This window comes from Capsicum annuum, unplaced genomic scaffold, assembly GCF_002878395.1.
Source record: "Capsicum annuum cultivar UCD-10X-F1 unplaced genomic scaffold, UCD10Xv1.1 ctg2619, whole genome shotgun sequence".
Taxonomy (NCBI): Eukaryota; Viridiplantae; Streptophyta; class Magnoliopsida; order Solanales; family Solanaceae; genus Capsicum; species Capsicum annuum.
In genome coordinates this window covers 79,942-98,889 of record NW_025832443.1, presented here as the reverse complement: position 1 = coordinate 98,889, position 18,948 = coordinate 79,942, and the positions used below count along the sequence as shown (strand labels likewise).

The window sequence follows — 18,948 nt, the reverse complement described above, 5'->3', positions numbered from 1 at the left end:
TTTCCTACGAAGACAAAGAAAATGACTGATACAAACAAGAATGAAGTAAAAAATAACACCTATGTGGTCGAAAATGAGAAGAATAATGATCTGTTGTGGAGGGTTGAGCAAATTTGTTGAGTAGTTGTTGTTTGTACTGTATTGTTGAGTGTGAATGAGAGAGAAAGAGCGAAACCTCAAGATTTGAAATGATGAAACATTTTGTATGGGTTGATTTGTATTTTGGAAAAGAATGACAAGTAGTTTTGAAAATGTTAATTTGATCCGAATTGATCTTAATTATTTTTAAAATCATAAAATATATGTATAATTTTTAACCCTCTCATCATGCAATTGCCAAAAGGGTAATTCAATTGAAATTGTATAAAAACAATTGAAGTTGTAGTTGATCGAGTACTCTAGGAGGTGACCCTATGAAAACTCACCTCTGGTCCTAGATTAATCAATTTAGGTACTATTAGTCTAACATATGAACTCAATTGAAATTGTAAAAAATAAATGTTCAACATGTTGCATCAGATTTCTCATCTGTTGTAAATTATCAACCAGATTAGGTAATAACAGATTACGAATCTGATGTAAATTATCAAACAGATTTAGTCATCTGTTACGACAGATTACCCATCTATTGTAAATTATCAAATGAATTGTCATATGTCGTAATAGATTACCCATATATTGTAAATTATCAAAGAGGCACTGCATTGTGGATGACCATATGAGAACTCACCTCTAGTCCTAGATTAATCGATAGTTTACCCTATGAGAACTCACCCCTAGTCTCAGATTATTCAATCAAGGTATTAGTACCCTAGTCCTAGATTAATTCATTAAGGTATTAGTCTAACATATGAGGTGGTAAGAATCGGTTCGGCTCAGATTTATCGATCGATGACTCTGGTCGGGAGGAATGTAGTACCGTCTCATCATGTAATTGCCAACAGACTCAATTGAAGTTGTAGTTGAACCTATGAGAACTCACATTCGATTAAGGTATTAGTCTAACGTATGAACTCAATTAAATTATATATAAGAAAATGTTCAACCTGTTGCAATAGATGTATTTTTTGTTGGATCAAATCAAATAGATTATGTTATCTGTTGCAACTTATTATACATTTGTTGTAAACTATCAAACAGATTACGTCATTTGTTGCGATAGATCATGAATCTATTGTAAACTATCAAACAGATTAAGTCATCTATTGTAATAGATTACCCATCTGTTGTAAATTATCAAATAGGCGTTGCCATCTATTGTAGTTGACATTATGAGAACTCACCCCTAGTCCTAGATTAATCAATTAAGGTATTAGTTGAACATATGAGGTAGTAAGAATCAGTTCGGCTCAGAGTGATCGATCGACGACTCTTGTCGGGAGGAACGAAGTACCGTCTCATCATGCAATTGACAAAAGACTCAATTGAAGTTGTAGTTGACCCTATGAGAACTCACCCCTAGTCCTAAATTATTCAATTAGGGTATTAGTACACTAGTCCTAGATTAATCAATTAAGGTATTAGTCTAACATATGAGGTAGTAAGAATCGGTTCAACTCAGAGTTATCGATCGACGACTCTAGTCAGGAGGAACGCAATACCGTCTTATCATGCAATTGCCAAAAGACTCAAGTAAAGTTGTAGTTGACCCTATGAAAACTCACCCCTAGTCCCAGATTATTCAATTAAGGTACTTGGAAAAAGAAAGAGCTGACAATGCTGATATCATTAGGAAGCTGACCTCCCTTATCCCATTTTCCTCCTCCACTTAAGCCCATCTTCACGTCTTAGGCATTTTTCCTTACTGTTTTTGGTCCAAGTTATTTCTCTTTTATTATTATTAATGGGTTATGGTAATTGTATCCTGTTCTATGAATGCAATGAACTTTTGCTTTATGTGTTCTGTTTTTGTGTTCTTAATGCATTGTTGATTTTTTTTTGCTCTAAGTCTTGCTAGTTTTAGTGATAGCCCCAGTGGCCATGAATTATTAAAATATTTTCACTTATTGGTCCATCTTTTCGATGATGTCAAAAGAGGGAAGAATAGCTTATACAGTGCTTATAACCCAATTGATTAACCTGTTTCATTTCTATGATATTCTATTTTGAACTCTTTACTAAGTATGTCAGGAATTGCAAAATGATGCTGAGCTGCTGAGTTTGTCATCATCAAAAAGGAAGAATTTGTTAGGACATGTGGAGTTTTGACGATAGACATGTAAATAAAATATGTTGTGAAAACTGGTCCATTCCAAGTGCCCAAAGCATAGCTGTAGGCAAGATTATTGATAAGATGATATTACACAAAAACAGGAGTGGATAAATATCATGCACTCAAGCTTATCACATCAGTGAAAGCAGATGCAAAGGAGAAGAAAATTGCAGTTGTCAGTAGTCTAGTTGATTTAGGAGTTCTACAAGATAAATGAGAAAAGTTCTACTCAATCTAGGAGAGTGAGAGGTGGCAACAACAAAAGAGTGAAACTACATGGGAGTCCTACGGACAATAGAAGATTACATAGACTAAAGGACTCCATCTGATGTAAGCTTAAATAGATCAAATGACTTTCAAGTGTTTGACTTACGCACTGATAAGATAATCAACAATTAGCAAAATAGTTCACTTACTTGGAGAAGAACCCGGTCCTTTACTTAGAAAGTCTCATACCGTTTGTAGTAGGTAGGTTCTTTGAGTTGTAATGAGTCATTGTTCTAGACTAAGTGATCTATATACTGAGTTAGGAGTTGTGTCTTCAAGTTAGGAAACTCGAAGACTTGGGAACACTTATCTTGGAAAGATTTGTGTTTTTGTAGTATAGGAGTTAAAAGTTTTAATTCTTAGACTTACAAGAAGTCTTGTAATATGGTTGATTGTTGAGGTTCAAGAGTTATTGTGAAGTTGGGGTTAAATCCTGTAGAGGTACAGGTCATGACTTTTTACACCTTTCTTGAGCCGGGTGTTTTCCACGTAAAAACACTGTGTTCAAATTTTACTTCTGTGAACCACGTTTACTTACTTATTCCACAGATAGGTAACCAGTAGGATAAAATATTAAAATTAGTAGGGCACACACACTAACAGTTTCAACCTCTCTTTGTTTGCCTTATTCATAGTTATTTTGTGTTTGTTGAATGCTTCTATTGTGTTTTTTGTCTCATTTTTGGGCTTTACTTAAGAGATTGGATAACTAACTTGAATGGTGAATTATAAAAAGAGCTACATAGGCAGAAGCTAGATTTGAATTTTTTTCAAGAAAGAAATAAAGAAGAACCAATAGCAAATTCAGCTCAATGGGGTCAACTTCCTTACTTGGTCGGCAACTTGTTTAAAGTGAGTAATTAAGTTTTCCTCAATAAGTATTCCTCTTTCTTTGACACCTATCTTTATCAAGCGATATTTAATAATCAATTTTCTTACCATTTACTTGGTCGGGCAATATATTAAGGTGAGTAGTTAAAGTTTTGTTAATTAGTATTTCTCTTGTTTTGAGCTAATGGTACCTAGAGTTATGGATGTTGTTCTATCGTTACACAACAATCTGAACAATTCATGCATTGTGGTGTTGCAATGCTTGCACTTACATTAGTTATGGTTCTCATGGTCAAATGGTGTATTAAATAATTGACAATATCATATTGCATGTGCACAATTTACCTTGAGTTCTTTGTGTTATTACTGAAGTTTATGTTTCAAACACTTTTTTGGAACAAGTGCATCGGTTAAAAGTTTTTTATGTTTCAATTAATATTGAGCAAATGCATTTTGAGTTACAAAGAAAATGAATGTGAAATTACAATTGAAACAAATGCATCTTGAGTTACAAATGCATTAACAATTGTAAATTCATTTACGTTTTAGGTTCTTGAAACTTGAAAGAAAGAAAATTTTTGTTCATAAACCTATTAACGATTGCTTAATTAATACTTTTCACTTGCATGAAAATTTTACCCTATAAATAGTATTTCTTTTTTGAAAAGACAAGCACTCAAAACTACTTACCCCTTGAAAAACATTTGAGAGACATTGATCAAATGGTGAAATCACCAATTCAAGAATAGAAGAGCAACATTCTTGAATGCTACTTATTTTGTGACTTAGTTGAATCACGAAAATAGAGTTGTCACTAGTTCTTCCGTTTGCTCGTGGGAGAGACTCCAACTATCTTCAAGAATTTATCGTGCCTCTAAGCCAAGCAAGTTTTATTTTGAATTTCTTGTACAATTATCATTATTGTTCTAACACTTTGCAGGAAAAGTTCAAATGTCTAACCAAAGAGGAATTGAAGAAATCATATCAAATGACTTTTGCCAAAAATATGAAGACTTTACAGTTCACTGAAGTTTTCAATATACCAGGTGGTATAGGAATTAATTTAGTTAGAAAAATAATATTAGCTGACTGACTTGCTCTTGATTTCTTTATATGTCGGATACTCTTTAAATGAGTTATGACACTTTCGTAAAGTATTACTTCCTCCATTCAATAGTATTTTTCTACTATATTAAAATTAAATGTCCAACAATACTTGTTCAGCGTAAAAAATAAATAGATAATTTGTCAATTTTTGCTCATTTTACTCTCGCTATTAAATACTAATTCATTCTCAAATTTATTTTCTAAAGAAATATAGAGTATTAAATTAAATATATTTAAAGGTGATATGGTTAAATTACCTTTATTAGACAAATTTGTGCAATTTCACCGTTAGTACCATATCTTCATCCTTCCTTCAAGAAGTTCAAAAATAGAACGAATCTTTTTGCATCGTTTGACTAATAATGTAATAGCTAACCATCAAAAGAATAAGTTTGAATTTTAAAACATTTATATATTCGTGTTAATAATATTAACGCACATATTCGAAATTAGTTTTTAAAATACGTGGGCACATGTTACTGATACTGATAGTGCCCAAATAAGGCACGCCAAATTTTTCACGTTTGTATTACTGACCATCAATTCTTCTTTTGCCAATAGTGAGGGATTGAGTTTTTCCAATGCAGGTAAGCTAAGTAGGAAGAACTTGTGGGGATGTTTTGTATAGAGATAAGTGGGAAGGTTGAAAATATGGATGAAAATCAGTATCTTAAATTTCATTAATTAAAATATTAGATGGCTTTAAATTGTTTTACTATAACTCTTAGGACAACTAACTAAAAAGCAGAATATCTAGTGAATCAAATATTTGTTTGTTTCTATAACTAAACAACTAATTATTCTAGAAAATGTCTAGCACTAACAAACGAAACATTGAACGGAATTGCTATTTGTTACATCTTGAAAAAAGTAATCGCTACTTAAGAATATATAAGAGTTCATTAATTTGTAAGTAATCGCCACACATATGGTGTGTGGACATGTTCAAAATAGTGAATGGCATCGTGGAAGACAAATTTGAGCTATTTCAGTGAGATATCATCTTGTTCAAGCCAATCTTAGTATTGGTGTTTTAGTGAGATGTAGGGAGAAACAAACTTAGAATGCTAAATATTATACAGACAAAATTAAAAAGTTGATCCAAGAAAATTCAAAAGAGAGATAAATGATATATATATATATATATATTCAACAATGTTGCATCCAAAAATATTTAGAGCCTGAATCAAAGGCTCAAAAACCAGGGCAAACTTTCAATAAAGCCTTAAAATACAAGTAATTAAAGCAACTCTTAATCAGTTCGCTAGCTCTCACACAGTTGATCATCCATACTCTTATATATTGTCATCAAGGCTTAATTAGTAACGCACAGGGAGAGCTTTTGGCAAGGCTTCATGATGAGCTGCATTAATCGGAATCGTCTGGAACTTGCTGTCAACTGATAAAAATTGCCTCTCTTCATGAATAGTAATCGCTTTAATTATCTGAAGCAGAATGTGTTGTTGCTCTTCTCCATTTGCCCACCCGTGGATTTCTGCTTTTATGAGATGGCGGTTTTCGTTTATTAATTTCCAGGCTGGAAAATCTTTTCTAGGCATAACGTAATCATGCTCTTTGAGCTTCAAGCTTGGACAAAAATCTCCTGGTCCGTCACCGAGATAGATCATTCTTTTCTTCCCTTCCTTAGCCAATGAAGCTTCTTGCATTCTTTCTATTACCAGGCCCTGTTAATACACAAAATCATACATTAGAATTTGATAGGAATGATTAATGAAACAAAAGATTGTAATGAAGAACACTCTAGTCTTTTTGATTCTATGGGGGCATAAAATAAGGAACACGTGAAGGCTTTAGGTACCTTGCACATGTTGGGAGGGCAAACATGGTTGTTGCAGCCATGAGAGCAAGTGTGAAAATCATGGTAAGGAAGGATTCTGAGTTTTCCTTCTTCATCAACGTAGCTCGGATTTGTGTTGATCTCCGTGAAGCAATCATGTATTCCAAGATGATTCAAAATCGTGTCAATGAAGAAGACATTCGCATCGCTTACTATCCTCAAATCACATCTGAAACAATAACACACATAAATTGAGTAAATCTGATTTTACTGCACCAAAAACCACAGAAATTATAAAAATAGAAAATACTCGTATCCTGACACGTACCCTAAAGCATGAGCTGCTTTAACGACTGAAACAACACCGGGAATTACAGGTACGTGTTTCAGTACTCCTTCAATGTCCTTGACGGTTTTGCCTTGTTCATGAAGTTCCTTCATCATCCTATCCTGTATATTTGTTTAAAACAAAGAAGATAACAGTTAGATTAATGTTAAATCAAGTGATTAATTAATTAGGTACACACTATAATTAAGTAGATAAGCGAAAACTAACCATAAGAGAGTTCCATGGCATGGTAGGGAGAAGTTGATTGAACAAATCCGTGGCACCTAATTCATCCACTACTACCCAATTATCGCTGTCCAAATCAATGATCGTCTTGTCGAAATCGAAAACCACAACAATTCCAGCCATTGCTTTTTGTTGAATCGAATGAAAGAATTCAAACAATTTTTTTTTCTCAACACAAGAATTGTTTGAGTTTGAAGAGCGAACACTGAGAAAAAAAGGCCTTTATATAGTGGAAAGCTTTGTAGGTTTGAGTTAGTAAACAGAAATATTATGCTGTATTGAGTATTCTTTTGAGTTTATGGTAATTAAGTCATTAAAGCAACCTTTTTGCAGATTAGTAAATATGAGCCGTTGGATTAGTAAATCACGATTTTACCTTCTAAGGTAAACAAAATCACTTACCTTATTCTTTGACTGAAAAAATGTACTTCCTGCGTCCATTTTTATTTGTCCACTTTTCTATTTTGACATGTCCAACAACACTTGTCCAATTTATAAAATCAATGGATAATTTATCCATTTTTACCTATTTTATCCTTGATATTAAATACAATACATCACTCATTGCATTTTTCAAAGCAAAAAGGACCCAAATATTAGCATAAAGATGGTTCGCCAAACACACCTTTTCTCCCTTTAATGTGCCTCTCCAAATAGTCTTGGATCGATGCTTACTTTGCATCACATATAAGTCATACTGTGATTGTCCTGGATGGACAAACTGTTGATATTCCATTCCATACATAATAAAATTAAAATTAGTTTTGATTTGTGTTTCATAAACATTTATGTCAAGTAGTAATTTGATGAATTGACCAATTTACACATACATGCAATTAAAGGGAGCCTGAACCCTAAAGGACAAGTTTTGTACACATGCATGGCCAAATTTAACATATTTATTGTGCAAATGACAAATTCAAAAAGAATTAGATAGATAATAGTGAATTATCTTATATAAAAATTTAAACGTGCAGATCAATAAAATAAATTAGGAATAATTTTTTCTTAATAATAAAAATATCAATAAAAAATTATAATAATCTTTATATGATGAAATGTAGGTGTGAGTTACTAATAAATTAGAATATATGCAATTGAAGTATTACCATAAAATAAATATTTATATGATAAAAAGTATTTATGGTTTCATTCGATGTAAGTCAATTAAGGAAGCATGACAAAATTGATTGAGAAATATAAATAGAAAATAAATACTCAATTAGCAATTATATACATATATATGGAAAAGAATATTGTACCAACTGAAATTAATCTAGATGTTCTAATGTCATAACAATTTACCACTATATCAAAAGGCTACACTTAGGAAAAGCTAATTAACTTCTGCTATAACATGTTGGAGAGGATGAATTTTACAAGTGATTTTTGCCACAACTTATCTTGTCATGATAATCGCTAGAATCTCAATTTACTGTGAGTATTGTTTTAGAATAGATTTTTTTTTATTTATCAAGTCAACTAAATATACAAGTTATGTTACATATTCATTTTATTTTTTATATGTTTGGTGAAAATTTTATGAGCCAGTATTCATGTACTTTATGTTTTATAAAAAAAAAATATATAATTTGTACTCTTTGAAAATTTAAGTTAGTAATCTTTTAATATGTCATACATTTTTAAAAACTTATAAAAATTTATTTTAGTCAAAATGTGCAATGAAAATTTTAGCAATAGCATAAAAATTTACAAGTTATACATTAAATATGAAGAAACTAATATTGATATTAGATAGTTGATTTTCTTGCATTGCAAATATTGTTGCTTTATATTTTAGTGAGATAATAACATGATTTCAAAAATTAATAAACTATTATACTAAATTACTAACCCATTATATTTCTATATATTAGGATTAACACTTAATTTGTCTATACTATTTTTCTATATGTTATGATTAACAATTAATTTGTAAATTAAATTGTGTGATTTTAATAGTATATTAAAAGTTTTTTAATATCGTATAAGGAATGATAGTTAAGTTACCTTAGTAAAAAAATGATAGTTGTATAACTATCTATGAAATTTACCCGACACTAGGATTACTATCTCAAAAGCTATATATCGAAGATCAAAATTTGGGTGAGTATCTTGCGGCTAATGCTCAATGGACAATGCTCAAATTCAATAAATCAAATACTTATGTATATTGAACTTTCTTATTTTTTTGGTTTTAGTTGATATAAACAAGCAATGAGTTCAATCATGTTTATATTTATATTGTAACTCCAATTTAGAATATTGTAGATCTTTTGGAGCAATAATTAATTTGATCTACTTTGTATAATATAAAGGATAAAGATGAATAAGATTAATATCTTATTGTACTGATGGACATGAGGGGTTAAGTATTAGTTGAACGTTCTAAGATGGAAGGAAATTCAATTTCGTTAGTGATTAATATTTATAATTTCATTCAAATTGAGTAAATTGAGAAAGTATGATAGGGTTGATCGAAAATAGAGTTGAAGAGTGAATATTCAAACCTATGAAGGACTAAACCATTTATTCGAAAAAATAATATACAATAAGATTCATTAATATTTATTGGTCCATTATCATAAGAGAATAAGTAAACATTGTAAAATCGTGCAAACAAGTTAGGAGAGGGAAAAATGACTATTATTGAGACTTTGCTCAAGATCGTGCAAAGGAATACAAAATTTATTTTAAAAGAAAAATGTATTAAGAATGAAAAAAGAAGGGGAAACTCCTTTCTTCCTTTTGATAGAGGGTGCAAATTAAAATATTTAATATAAAAGAACTTAAATTTCAAGATAAGATTTTACAGAGAAGCCTCATGTGCATAACTCTAAAACATATCTTTCATTAGTTCTTTATTTTTCTAACCAAATTTAGAACTAAGTCACTTAACTAATACTAATAATTATGTTATATATGCATTTTCTTTTGTAATTATATATATTTTTTTCACAAAATAAATCAATATAAATCACAATATTATCTAATATTATCAAATAATTATATTACAATATAATATTATTTACATGCGGATACTAACTTTCAAAAGAAATGTTTAATTTTATGTAGTTAATGATATTAAGCTTAATATTTTAATAGTTATTTTTTGCATTGCATAAATTTATTAATTTCAAATATTTGAACGATTTTGAATAAATTTTTTATTATATAAAATCAATAAGATAATAATTTCTATAATTAATTTCATTTAATATCGATCGCGCATTACGCGGGTACTAATACTAGTATGTCTAATGTTAAGAATTTTTCACCAACTTAATTAATATGTAGTATACTTCAAAGAAGAATCTAAAATATTCAAAAGTGGCAGTAAATAAAAAAAATAGATACAAGTGTTCTAGTAAAGTCCAATAATACTCTAGAAAAGGTAGTTCTAGAAATAAGTGTTAGAACATGCACAGCGGAAACAACAATTCTGCAGGATCAATATGACTTACATATAATCTAGATAGCATAAATCGTCAAACGAAATTGAAAAGCTACTTACCTGTTGAAGCTTTCACGCAATTCGTTCACTACTTTGACCTCCAGGGCTACAGTCTTCTACTATATCCTGACTAACTTTTGCAATCAAACTTGTGTGGGAAAGTGCTTTTTAATTTGGATTCAAAGAGAATGATAAGGAAAACTCATGATAATCTTCTGAGCAAAACCCCTATTTATACTTTTTTTCACTTAAAGAGAGGAAAAGACGAGGCAAACGTTTTTACCCTTTTAGTTGTCCAAAACGTTTTAGGCCTTTTCAATTTTTCAAAATATTTTTAATCTTAAAAGGAACGTTTTTAATTTAAAGTCAGAAGATATCCTTTTCCTTTCAGAAGACCAGTAAATAGTATTACTTCTTCTAGTAAGTTTCTTGGGCGTTTGAGCCACAGGTGACAAAAGAGTTTTAAAATGAGTATAGGTGACAAAAGTCTTAATTATTAAGTGGTGGTGACAATTACTTTATTATGGATTAAGAAAGTTGGAAAAGTTTGAAAAATAACCCACAAGTTTTTAAATTTACACTTTGATCCAAATGTTAGCCTATATAACAGAAAACGGAGGGAAAAAAAAGACGTCTTTCTCTTTCTTCTCACCCATTGTTGTTTTCTCTCTCTTAGCAATTTTTGTTGTTCATTGTTGCTGCTGCTTCATTCATCATCTTCTGCTTCATTATCATCATCTTCTACTTTATTATCATCTTCATCTTGTTCTTGTTGACCATTTGTTGTTGTTGTTACTATCGCTACTGTTGCTATTTGACCAATTTCTTAGGTCAAATTTTGTTTCTAACATCACTTTCCACTTTAGCATTACTTCATAGGAGAAGTTGGTAATTCAAATAATGATTTTTAGTTGAATTTGTAATCTGGGTAACTGCCATTGTGTTGTTGTTTTCCAAAAATGGATAGAACCCAATCATGAATCCAACATAAGATCCAGCTATTTAAACAAATAAATTATCTGTTGCGACAGATGAGACATCTGTTTTAACAGAAGAATGATATGTTGAATTCATGTTTAAACAGATGGCTCATCTGTTGCAACATTTAACATATCTGTTGCAATAGATTATTTACCTGTTGCAACAGAACCTGAATACGATTCCAATATAGGTTACAACAGATTAATAACCTGTTGCAATAGGTAAGTCATCTATCGCAACAGATTAATTATCTGTTGCAACTGTCACTCATCTGCTGGAATTAGCTACAAAGGTGATTTAGTTGTAACATTAATTCCAACAGACGCTTCATCTGTTGCAACAGATATTCAGAATCGTAAAATAAATCTCAACGGGTAAGAATCTATTGAGACTCATTACTTACCTGTTGCAACAGATAACACATCTATTGGGATTCATTCACGGCACTATGAAATCACTATCAATTTTTTTTAACAAATGACTTTATTTAGGTACCACTAATGGAGGGATTAATAACAATAGGGGTGGATTGTCATGGTCAATGGGTCAAGAAGAGCAATCGATATGTATGGCGTTGGAAGGAGGGTGAAATACTAGAGATGATAGCTATGACAGTCCAAAGTGATGTTTCGTATGATGATTTTGTGAACTTAATCATCAAATTTTGTAGACTGAATTATCAACCGGAAGAATTCGTCATCGGCTACATTCATAGCTCCTTTGAAAATCAGAGGGTACTGCTTTTCAAGATAACCGATCAGGTTCGGTTGCGTGCTTATCTAAGTGATTCAATCAGGCCAGTGTTAAGGGTGTACATAGTTGAAAATATGAGAGAGAATGAGAACCAGAATATAGAAGAAAAGGAAGAAAAAAAAAGAAATCTTTGATGATAGGTTGGATGATCTAGACATGAATATTTCAGATGATGATCAAACACCTACGCCCGTTGATGCGACCAATACGATGTGGATTTCTTCTCAATCGACACAATCTGGAAATCTTCAAGATGACGGGACCAGCTTTTTTATTGGAACGTCATTCAAGGACAAGAATGAACTATCTAACACTTTGTTTATTTCTTGCTTGAAAAAAGATTTCAGAATAAAGAAGGTGATTAATTCGAGCAGTGTCTGTGAACCACATGATGCTACCTGTTTCCATAAAGAGTGTTGATAATCCAATGCAAAGGTTGAGAAATGCACTGGCAGATAAACAAGCTGAGGTGGAAGTTGCTCAGGCAGCTTTGGAGGCTGTACAGGCTGCTCATGAAGAAGAAAAGGGGATTCTTCAAGCTCAGATTGCTTCCCTTACTTCACTATTGGAAAAAAAAGAGTTCAGAATGATGATGTCATTAGGAAACTCACCTCCCTTCTTCTCTCTTCTTTATCTACTTAGCTCTTCTACTTGGTCTTTTATGACCTCTTAAAAATGTCTCTTTTTGTTGCTTCTCTGGATAACTTGTTTTCTCTTTAGTTGCTTTTGGTATATATAGTCATATCTGCTACTTAATAAAATGGACTTGGTTGTTATACTGTTTTCTGCTCATGTTCCCTCATACTGCATTCATGTTATATTAGTCTGAATTTTGATTGTCTCAGTGATAGGCTCAATGGCCATGAATTATTAAACATTTTCACTTTTAAGCCAGTTTTTCGATGATGTCAAAAGGGGAAAGAGTAGGCTATGCAATGCTTATAATCCAATTGGACTAACCTGTGTTTCATTCTTCTTCTTTTACTTAAATTTCTTAGTAAGTTTATGTCAGGTGGTGTTGTGCTGTGTTGTACTGCTATGTTTGTCATCATCAAAAAAGGAGAATTTGTTAAGACATGTGGAGTTTTGATGATAGACATGTGAATGAAACATGTTGTAAAAGATGGTCCATCCAAGTGAACAAAGCTAAGTTGCAGACAAGTTATTGATAAGATGTCTCTGCGTACAAACAGAAATGGATAATTCTATCACATCAGAAGTTGAGTGGAATGAGAAGTCCTGCAAAAGAGTCCTAGTCAAGATGAAGAGAACCATAAAATAGTGCAGAAGTTGGGTTGATCAAGGAGTCCAGTAATAAGAGAAGAAAGAATCCTATTAAATCTAAGAGAGAAAGAGGCAGCAGCAACAAGTAGAAGAGTCACTTGATAAGAGTCCTACTGGAAAGAGAAGTAGACATCAAAAAGGACTTTATCAGAGGAGGGCTTAAATATAACAAAAGGAAGTGGGCACTCAAGCACTGAAAAGAAAATCAACAATCAGCATATCAGTTCACATACTTGAAGAATAACCTGGTCTCTTACTTAGCAAATCGTAGACTGTGTGTAGTAGGTAGGTTCATTGAGTTGTAATGAGTCATTGTTCTAGTCTCAGGGATCTATAAACTGAGTTAGGAATTGCGTCTTCAAGTTGGGGAACTCTAAGACTTGGGAACACTTATCTTGGAAAGATTTGTGTTTTTGTAGTGATAGGAGTTAGAAGTTTTAATTCCTAGTTTGCAAGAAGTCTTGTAATTCTGTTGATTCTTGAGGCTCAAGTATTATAGTGAAGTTGGGATTAAATCCTGTAGAGGTACAGGTCGTAGTTTTTTACACCTTTCTTGAGCCGGGTATTTTTCACGTAAAAACACTGCGTTCAGTAGTTACTTCTGTGAACCACGTTTACTTACTTGTTCCACAGATAGGCAATTAGTAGGGCTCGTACTGTAACAACGTTGACCTTATTGTAATAATGTGATCGAAAAATAAGTATATAAAGATTATATAAAGTAACTAATCGAACCAAACCATTGACACTCTTAAATTAGATGTTGGATATTTTTTATGGGGAACAACCATTTGTTCATGACTTGAAAATATATAATTATAAATATCCACTTTGGTCTTACATTTCTTTCACTCGAAATGTAGCAACTCTCTTTTATTTCTTACTCATTTGTTGCTTAGCTTGCTTCAGCTTAATTCTTTAATTGTTTGAACTCTCGCTCTTGTTTTTTCATTTGGTTATGCTTTAGCTCATACACAACTTAAATGGAAACCTCTATCGGTGATGGAAGAATCACGCTAAGAATATTGATTTTTCTATTCTAGAATCTTCGTCAACTACTTATTTCTAGAACTATCTTTTCTAAAGTATTTTTAGACTTTACTAGAACACGTATTCTAGAGATCTTTCTTTTATTCCCTATAATTTTTGAATCCTTATTACATATTAATTAAGTTTGTGATAAATTCTTATAATTAGACATATATCCTATTAACACCTAAAAAGAAAAAAATACAATAGTAATTGCTTTTTGGTAACAAATCTTAAGCATAATCCGTCTCAACTTGGGAAAACTTTTTACCTACAAAAAAATAACCTCCAAATGCCATTTACCGATTTAGCATTAGAGAGGCCAATAAAATTTTATAGCCGTATGATCACCGAGTAGTATCCAATGTTTAGTTAATCCAACGGTTCATATTTGCTAAACAGCCCTAGAAGGTGCTTTAATGACTTCATTACCATAAACTCAAAAGAATCCAAAATACAGCGTAATATTTCCGTTTCCTAACCCAAATCTACAAAGGTTTTCCACTATATAAAGGCCTTTTATTTTCTGTGTTGTTCTCACTTTAAACTCAAACAAATTCTTTGTGTTCAAGAAAGAAAAAAATATCTTTGATTTCTTTCATTCGATACAACCAAAAGCAATGGCTGGAATTGTTGTGGTTTTTGATTTCGACAAGACGATCATTGATTTGGACAGCGATAATTGGGTTGTGGATTAATTAGGTATTACGGATTCGTTCAAGCAACTTCTCCCTACCATGCCCTAGAACTCTCTTATGGTTAGTTTTTGTTTACCTACAAAATTATATGATGTGTATGTAATTAATCACTTGATTTAACATTAATCTATCTGCTATCTTCTTTGTTTTAAACAAATATAAAGGATAGGATGATGAAGGAACATCATGAACAAGGCAAAACTGTCAAGGACATTGAAGGAGTACTGAAACGCGTACCCGTAATTCCTGGTGTTGTTTCAGCCGTTAAAGCAGCTCATGCTTTAGGGTACGTATCAGGATACGAGTACTTTCTATTTTTATAATTTCTGTGGTTTTTGGTGTAGTAAAATCAGATTTACTCAATTTATGTGTGTTATTGTTTCAGATGTGATTTGAGGATAGTGAGCGATGCGAATGTCTTCCTCATTGACACAATTTTGAATCATCTTGGATTATATGATTGCTTCACGGAGATCAACACAAATCTGAGCTACGTTGATGAAGAAGGAAAACTCAGAATCCGTCCTTATCATGATTTTCACACTTGCTCTCATGGCTGCAACAACCACGTTTGTCCTCCCAACATGTGCAAGGTACCTAAAGCACGGACAAAATTTACTCCTACTGTAGCACTTTGTATAAAATCTATGAATTGCATGAGTTACACGTAATGTAAATTAATGTGATTTGATTTAAACACCCGTCATGAAATCTGTCTTTGTTTTAATGTCTTCATCGTTTTGTACAAAAGCTTCGCGTGTTCCTTATATTATGTCCACACGGAATCAAAAAACTAGAGTTAGATTTATAGTGTTCTTCATTACAATCTTTTGTTTCATTAATCATTCCTATCAAATTCTAATGTATGATTTTGTGTATTAACAGGGCCTGGTAATAGAAAGAATGCAAGCTTCATTGGCTAAGGAAGGGAAGAAAAGAATGATCTATCTAGGTGACGGACCAGGAGATTTTTGTCCAAGCTTAAAACTCAAAGAGCATGATTACGTTATGCCTAGAAAAGATTTTCCAGCCTGGAAATTAATAAACGAAAATCGCCATCTCATAAAAGCAGAAATCCACGGGTGGGCAAATGGAGAAGAGCAACAACACATTCTGCTTCAGATAATTAAAGCGATTACCATTCATGAAGAGAGGCAATTTTTATCAGGTGATAGCAAGTTCCAGACGATTCCGATTAATGCTGCTCATCATGAAGCCTTGCCAAAAGCTCTCCCTCTGCGTTACTAATTAAGCCTTGATGACAATATATAAGAGTATGGATTAGTGTGTGATTATCAACATTAAATCGAGATTAACTGTGTGAGAGCTAACTGATTAAGAGTTGGCTTTAATTAGTTGTATTTTAGGGTTTTATTGAAAGTTTGCCATGGTTTTGAACCTTCGATTCGGGCTCTAAATATTGTTGGGTGTAACATAGTTAACTACGTATATATCTCATCATTTATCTCTCTTTTGAATTTTCTTGGTCCAACTTTTTAATTTTGTTTGTGTATTCTCTAATTATAAGAATTCGAAAAGGACTATTGATGGCAGTCCAATATATTTACTGAAATAGCTCAAATTTGTCTTCCACGATACGATTTCACTATAACGAAAATGTCCACACACCATATGCGTGACCATTACCTACAAATGGTATGAACTCTTAGTTTCTTAACTAGCAATTACTTGTTCAAGGTGTAACAAATAGTAATTCCGTTCAATATTGCGTTTTAGAGTTATTAGTTGTTTAGTTATAGAAACAAAGAATTATTTGATCCACTAGAACTAGATATTCAGTATTTTAGTTAAAGAGTTACAGTACAGCAATTTAAAGCCATCTAATATTTTAATAATGAAATTTAAGATACTGATTTTCATCCATAGTTTCAACCTTCCTAGTTATCTATCTCCATACAGAAAACATCCCAACAAGTTCTTCCCTAAATACATATTTTTGCATACTTACCTGCATTCATGACGAAACTCAATCCCTCGCTAGACTTAATTGATGGCCAGTAATACAAACGTGAAAATTTAACCTGTGCCCACGTATTTTAAAAATTATTTAACCAATAACTAACTTGTTCATATGCTTGCACCTTTTTTTTTTTTAACCTTCTTCTTGTTCCTGTTACTGACACCTGTGTATTTTGAAGTTATTTATTTGAAGATATATATATATACGTGTTGTTGCTAAAATTTTCCTTTTCAATATTCACTTTATGAACCACAATAGAAACCATAAGAAAAATTTTGAACCGGAAGTGACGCAAATACTTCCATTAAAGTTTATATATAACATGTCAATCGATCGAGATCGATAGATACGTACGTACAATACATGCATGTGCGGCCTATATAAACAAAAGAGATTATAATGATCCACTTTGGTCTTGCATTTCTTACACTCGAAATGTATAGCAACTCTCTTTAATTTCTTGCTCGTTTGTTGCTTAGCTTGCTTCAGCTAAATTCCAGTATTACTTGAACTTCCACTCTTGTTTTTTCACTTGCTCGAGCTCACACACAACTTAAACGGAGACCTCTATTGGTGGTGGAAGAATCTTGCTAAGAAAATTTACTGCTTTTCTATTCATCGATCAACTACCTTTTCTAGAGTTATTCTAGATTCTACTAAAACAGGTATCCTAGACATCGATCTTTCTTTTATTCCTTACAACTTTGAATGTTCTAGATTATTCTATGATGTGTAGTACCTACTAATTAAGTTGGTGATAAATTCTTAGCATTAGACATATATTCTATTAAACGCCTAAACAAAGTGTATATACATAAATTTATATTCTTAAATCATAATTAATAAGACTGATTTGATAAAATAAGTTTTTAATAAATATTTTTCGAGAGAGTGTCTAAGTCAAGTATTTGTGCACTTCCTTCCATAAAAACAACAACTGGGCCAGATGTAGACAAAGTAAGTTGATCCTTTGGTCCAACACGAATGTGTTTTTAGAAACTTCCAAATTGATCATACATATGTAGGCCTGTTTTCAGTATTTACTTTGTGGTGGGCCGGGAAATATGAGTCTTAACGAACTTAAGTGCCAAAAGAAGAGAAATCAACGGAGACCTCGTTAATAATAATAAGTATAAATAACATAAATAACAATTCTTTTGAAAGCAATTACATTCTGTTCCACTTTTTTAATTACTTTACTCCTTTTTCCTATTAATATACATAATATAGCCGACATATACATAGCATTTTGTGTATATGTTGGGATTTTTGTAATATATTTAGGGAGTTGGGATTTTTTATAATATTGAAAACATAAATTGTATATTTGTGTAATTTTTAGTAATAATAATGAACGGAAGCAAATTGGAAATTTAAAGAACAAACATAAACACGAAAGTGCTATTGGGCTTTGAATCGTTTTGTATTTTCTTCATACAAAATTAGGGTATTTCCATTACGTTATCTGCAATATGACCTAGAATATTTTTGGATTTTCTCAATCCAAACAAATAGGGTTGAGTATAACAGGTTAGCTAGCTACATGCATATTGGTGGCACTTTCCCTTTTTAACTTAAAATCTAGAATCTTTTCGATCCACCAAAGATTTGTCGAGATCAGAAGTATGTTGTAGTTGTTAACTACCAATGATTGTCTCCCTTGTTAAACAAATAAGAAAAATAAATCTTTTTTATTATTATTATTTTTACTTTTCATGTATTTTAGTATTTCTTTTTAAAGGAACAGGCAAATGATTGAGGTTTCAATTACTTCAAATAGAAAGGAGATGTGCAACTTTTCAACGAACTCTCCTAATAAAACAAATCTTTCTAAGCCAAGGAGAAAAGACAAGATAGAATCATATTCCTATTACCTATTTCAAGTCATGCCAATCAAAGATGATGACTGGCCTGGACAATTTTTAATTATTGAATATACATACATACATATATATATATATATACATACATATATATAT

At 31.8% G+C, this 18,948-nt stretch overlaps 2 protein-coding genes across 2 annotated transcripts; one reads left to right on the top strand and one right to left on the bottom strand.

The window, feature by feature from the left end:
* Positions 1-5,736: 5,736 nt before the first annotated feature.
* On the bottom strand, positions 5,737-7,001 carry LOC124890862 (inorganic pyrophosphatase 1-like). Its single transcript, XM_047402696.1, has 4 exons — positions 6,772-7,001; positions 6,544-6,665; positions 6,237-6,444; positions 5,737-6,102 (listed from the first exon to the last, which is right to left on the bottom strand). Exons 1-4 carry the CDS (start codon positions 6,910-6,912, stop codon positions 5,737-5,739), a joined length of 837 nt encoding a protein of 278 aa, XP_047258652.1. The 5' UTR covers positions 6,913-7,001.
* A 7,854-nt stretch (positions 7,002-14,855) lies between these two features.
* On the top strand, positions 14,856-16,466 carry LOC124890863 (inorganic pyrophosphatase 1-like). The gene is made up of 4 exons (XM_047402697.1): positions 14,856-15,048; positions 15,153-15,274; positions 15,374-15,581; positions 15,874-16,466. The coding sequence occupies exons 1-4, from the start codon at positions 15,046-15,048 to the stop codon at positions 16,234-16,236; spliced, it is 696 nt and encodes a 231-aa protein (XP_047258653.1). The 5' UTR covers positions 14,856-15,045; the 3' UTR covers positions 16,237-16,466.
* The last annotated feature ends 2,482 nt before the right edge of the window (positions 16,467-18,948 follow it).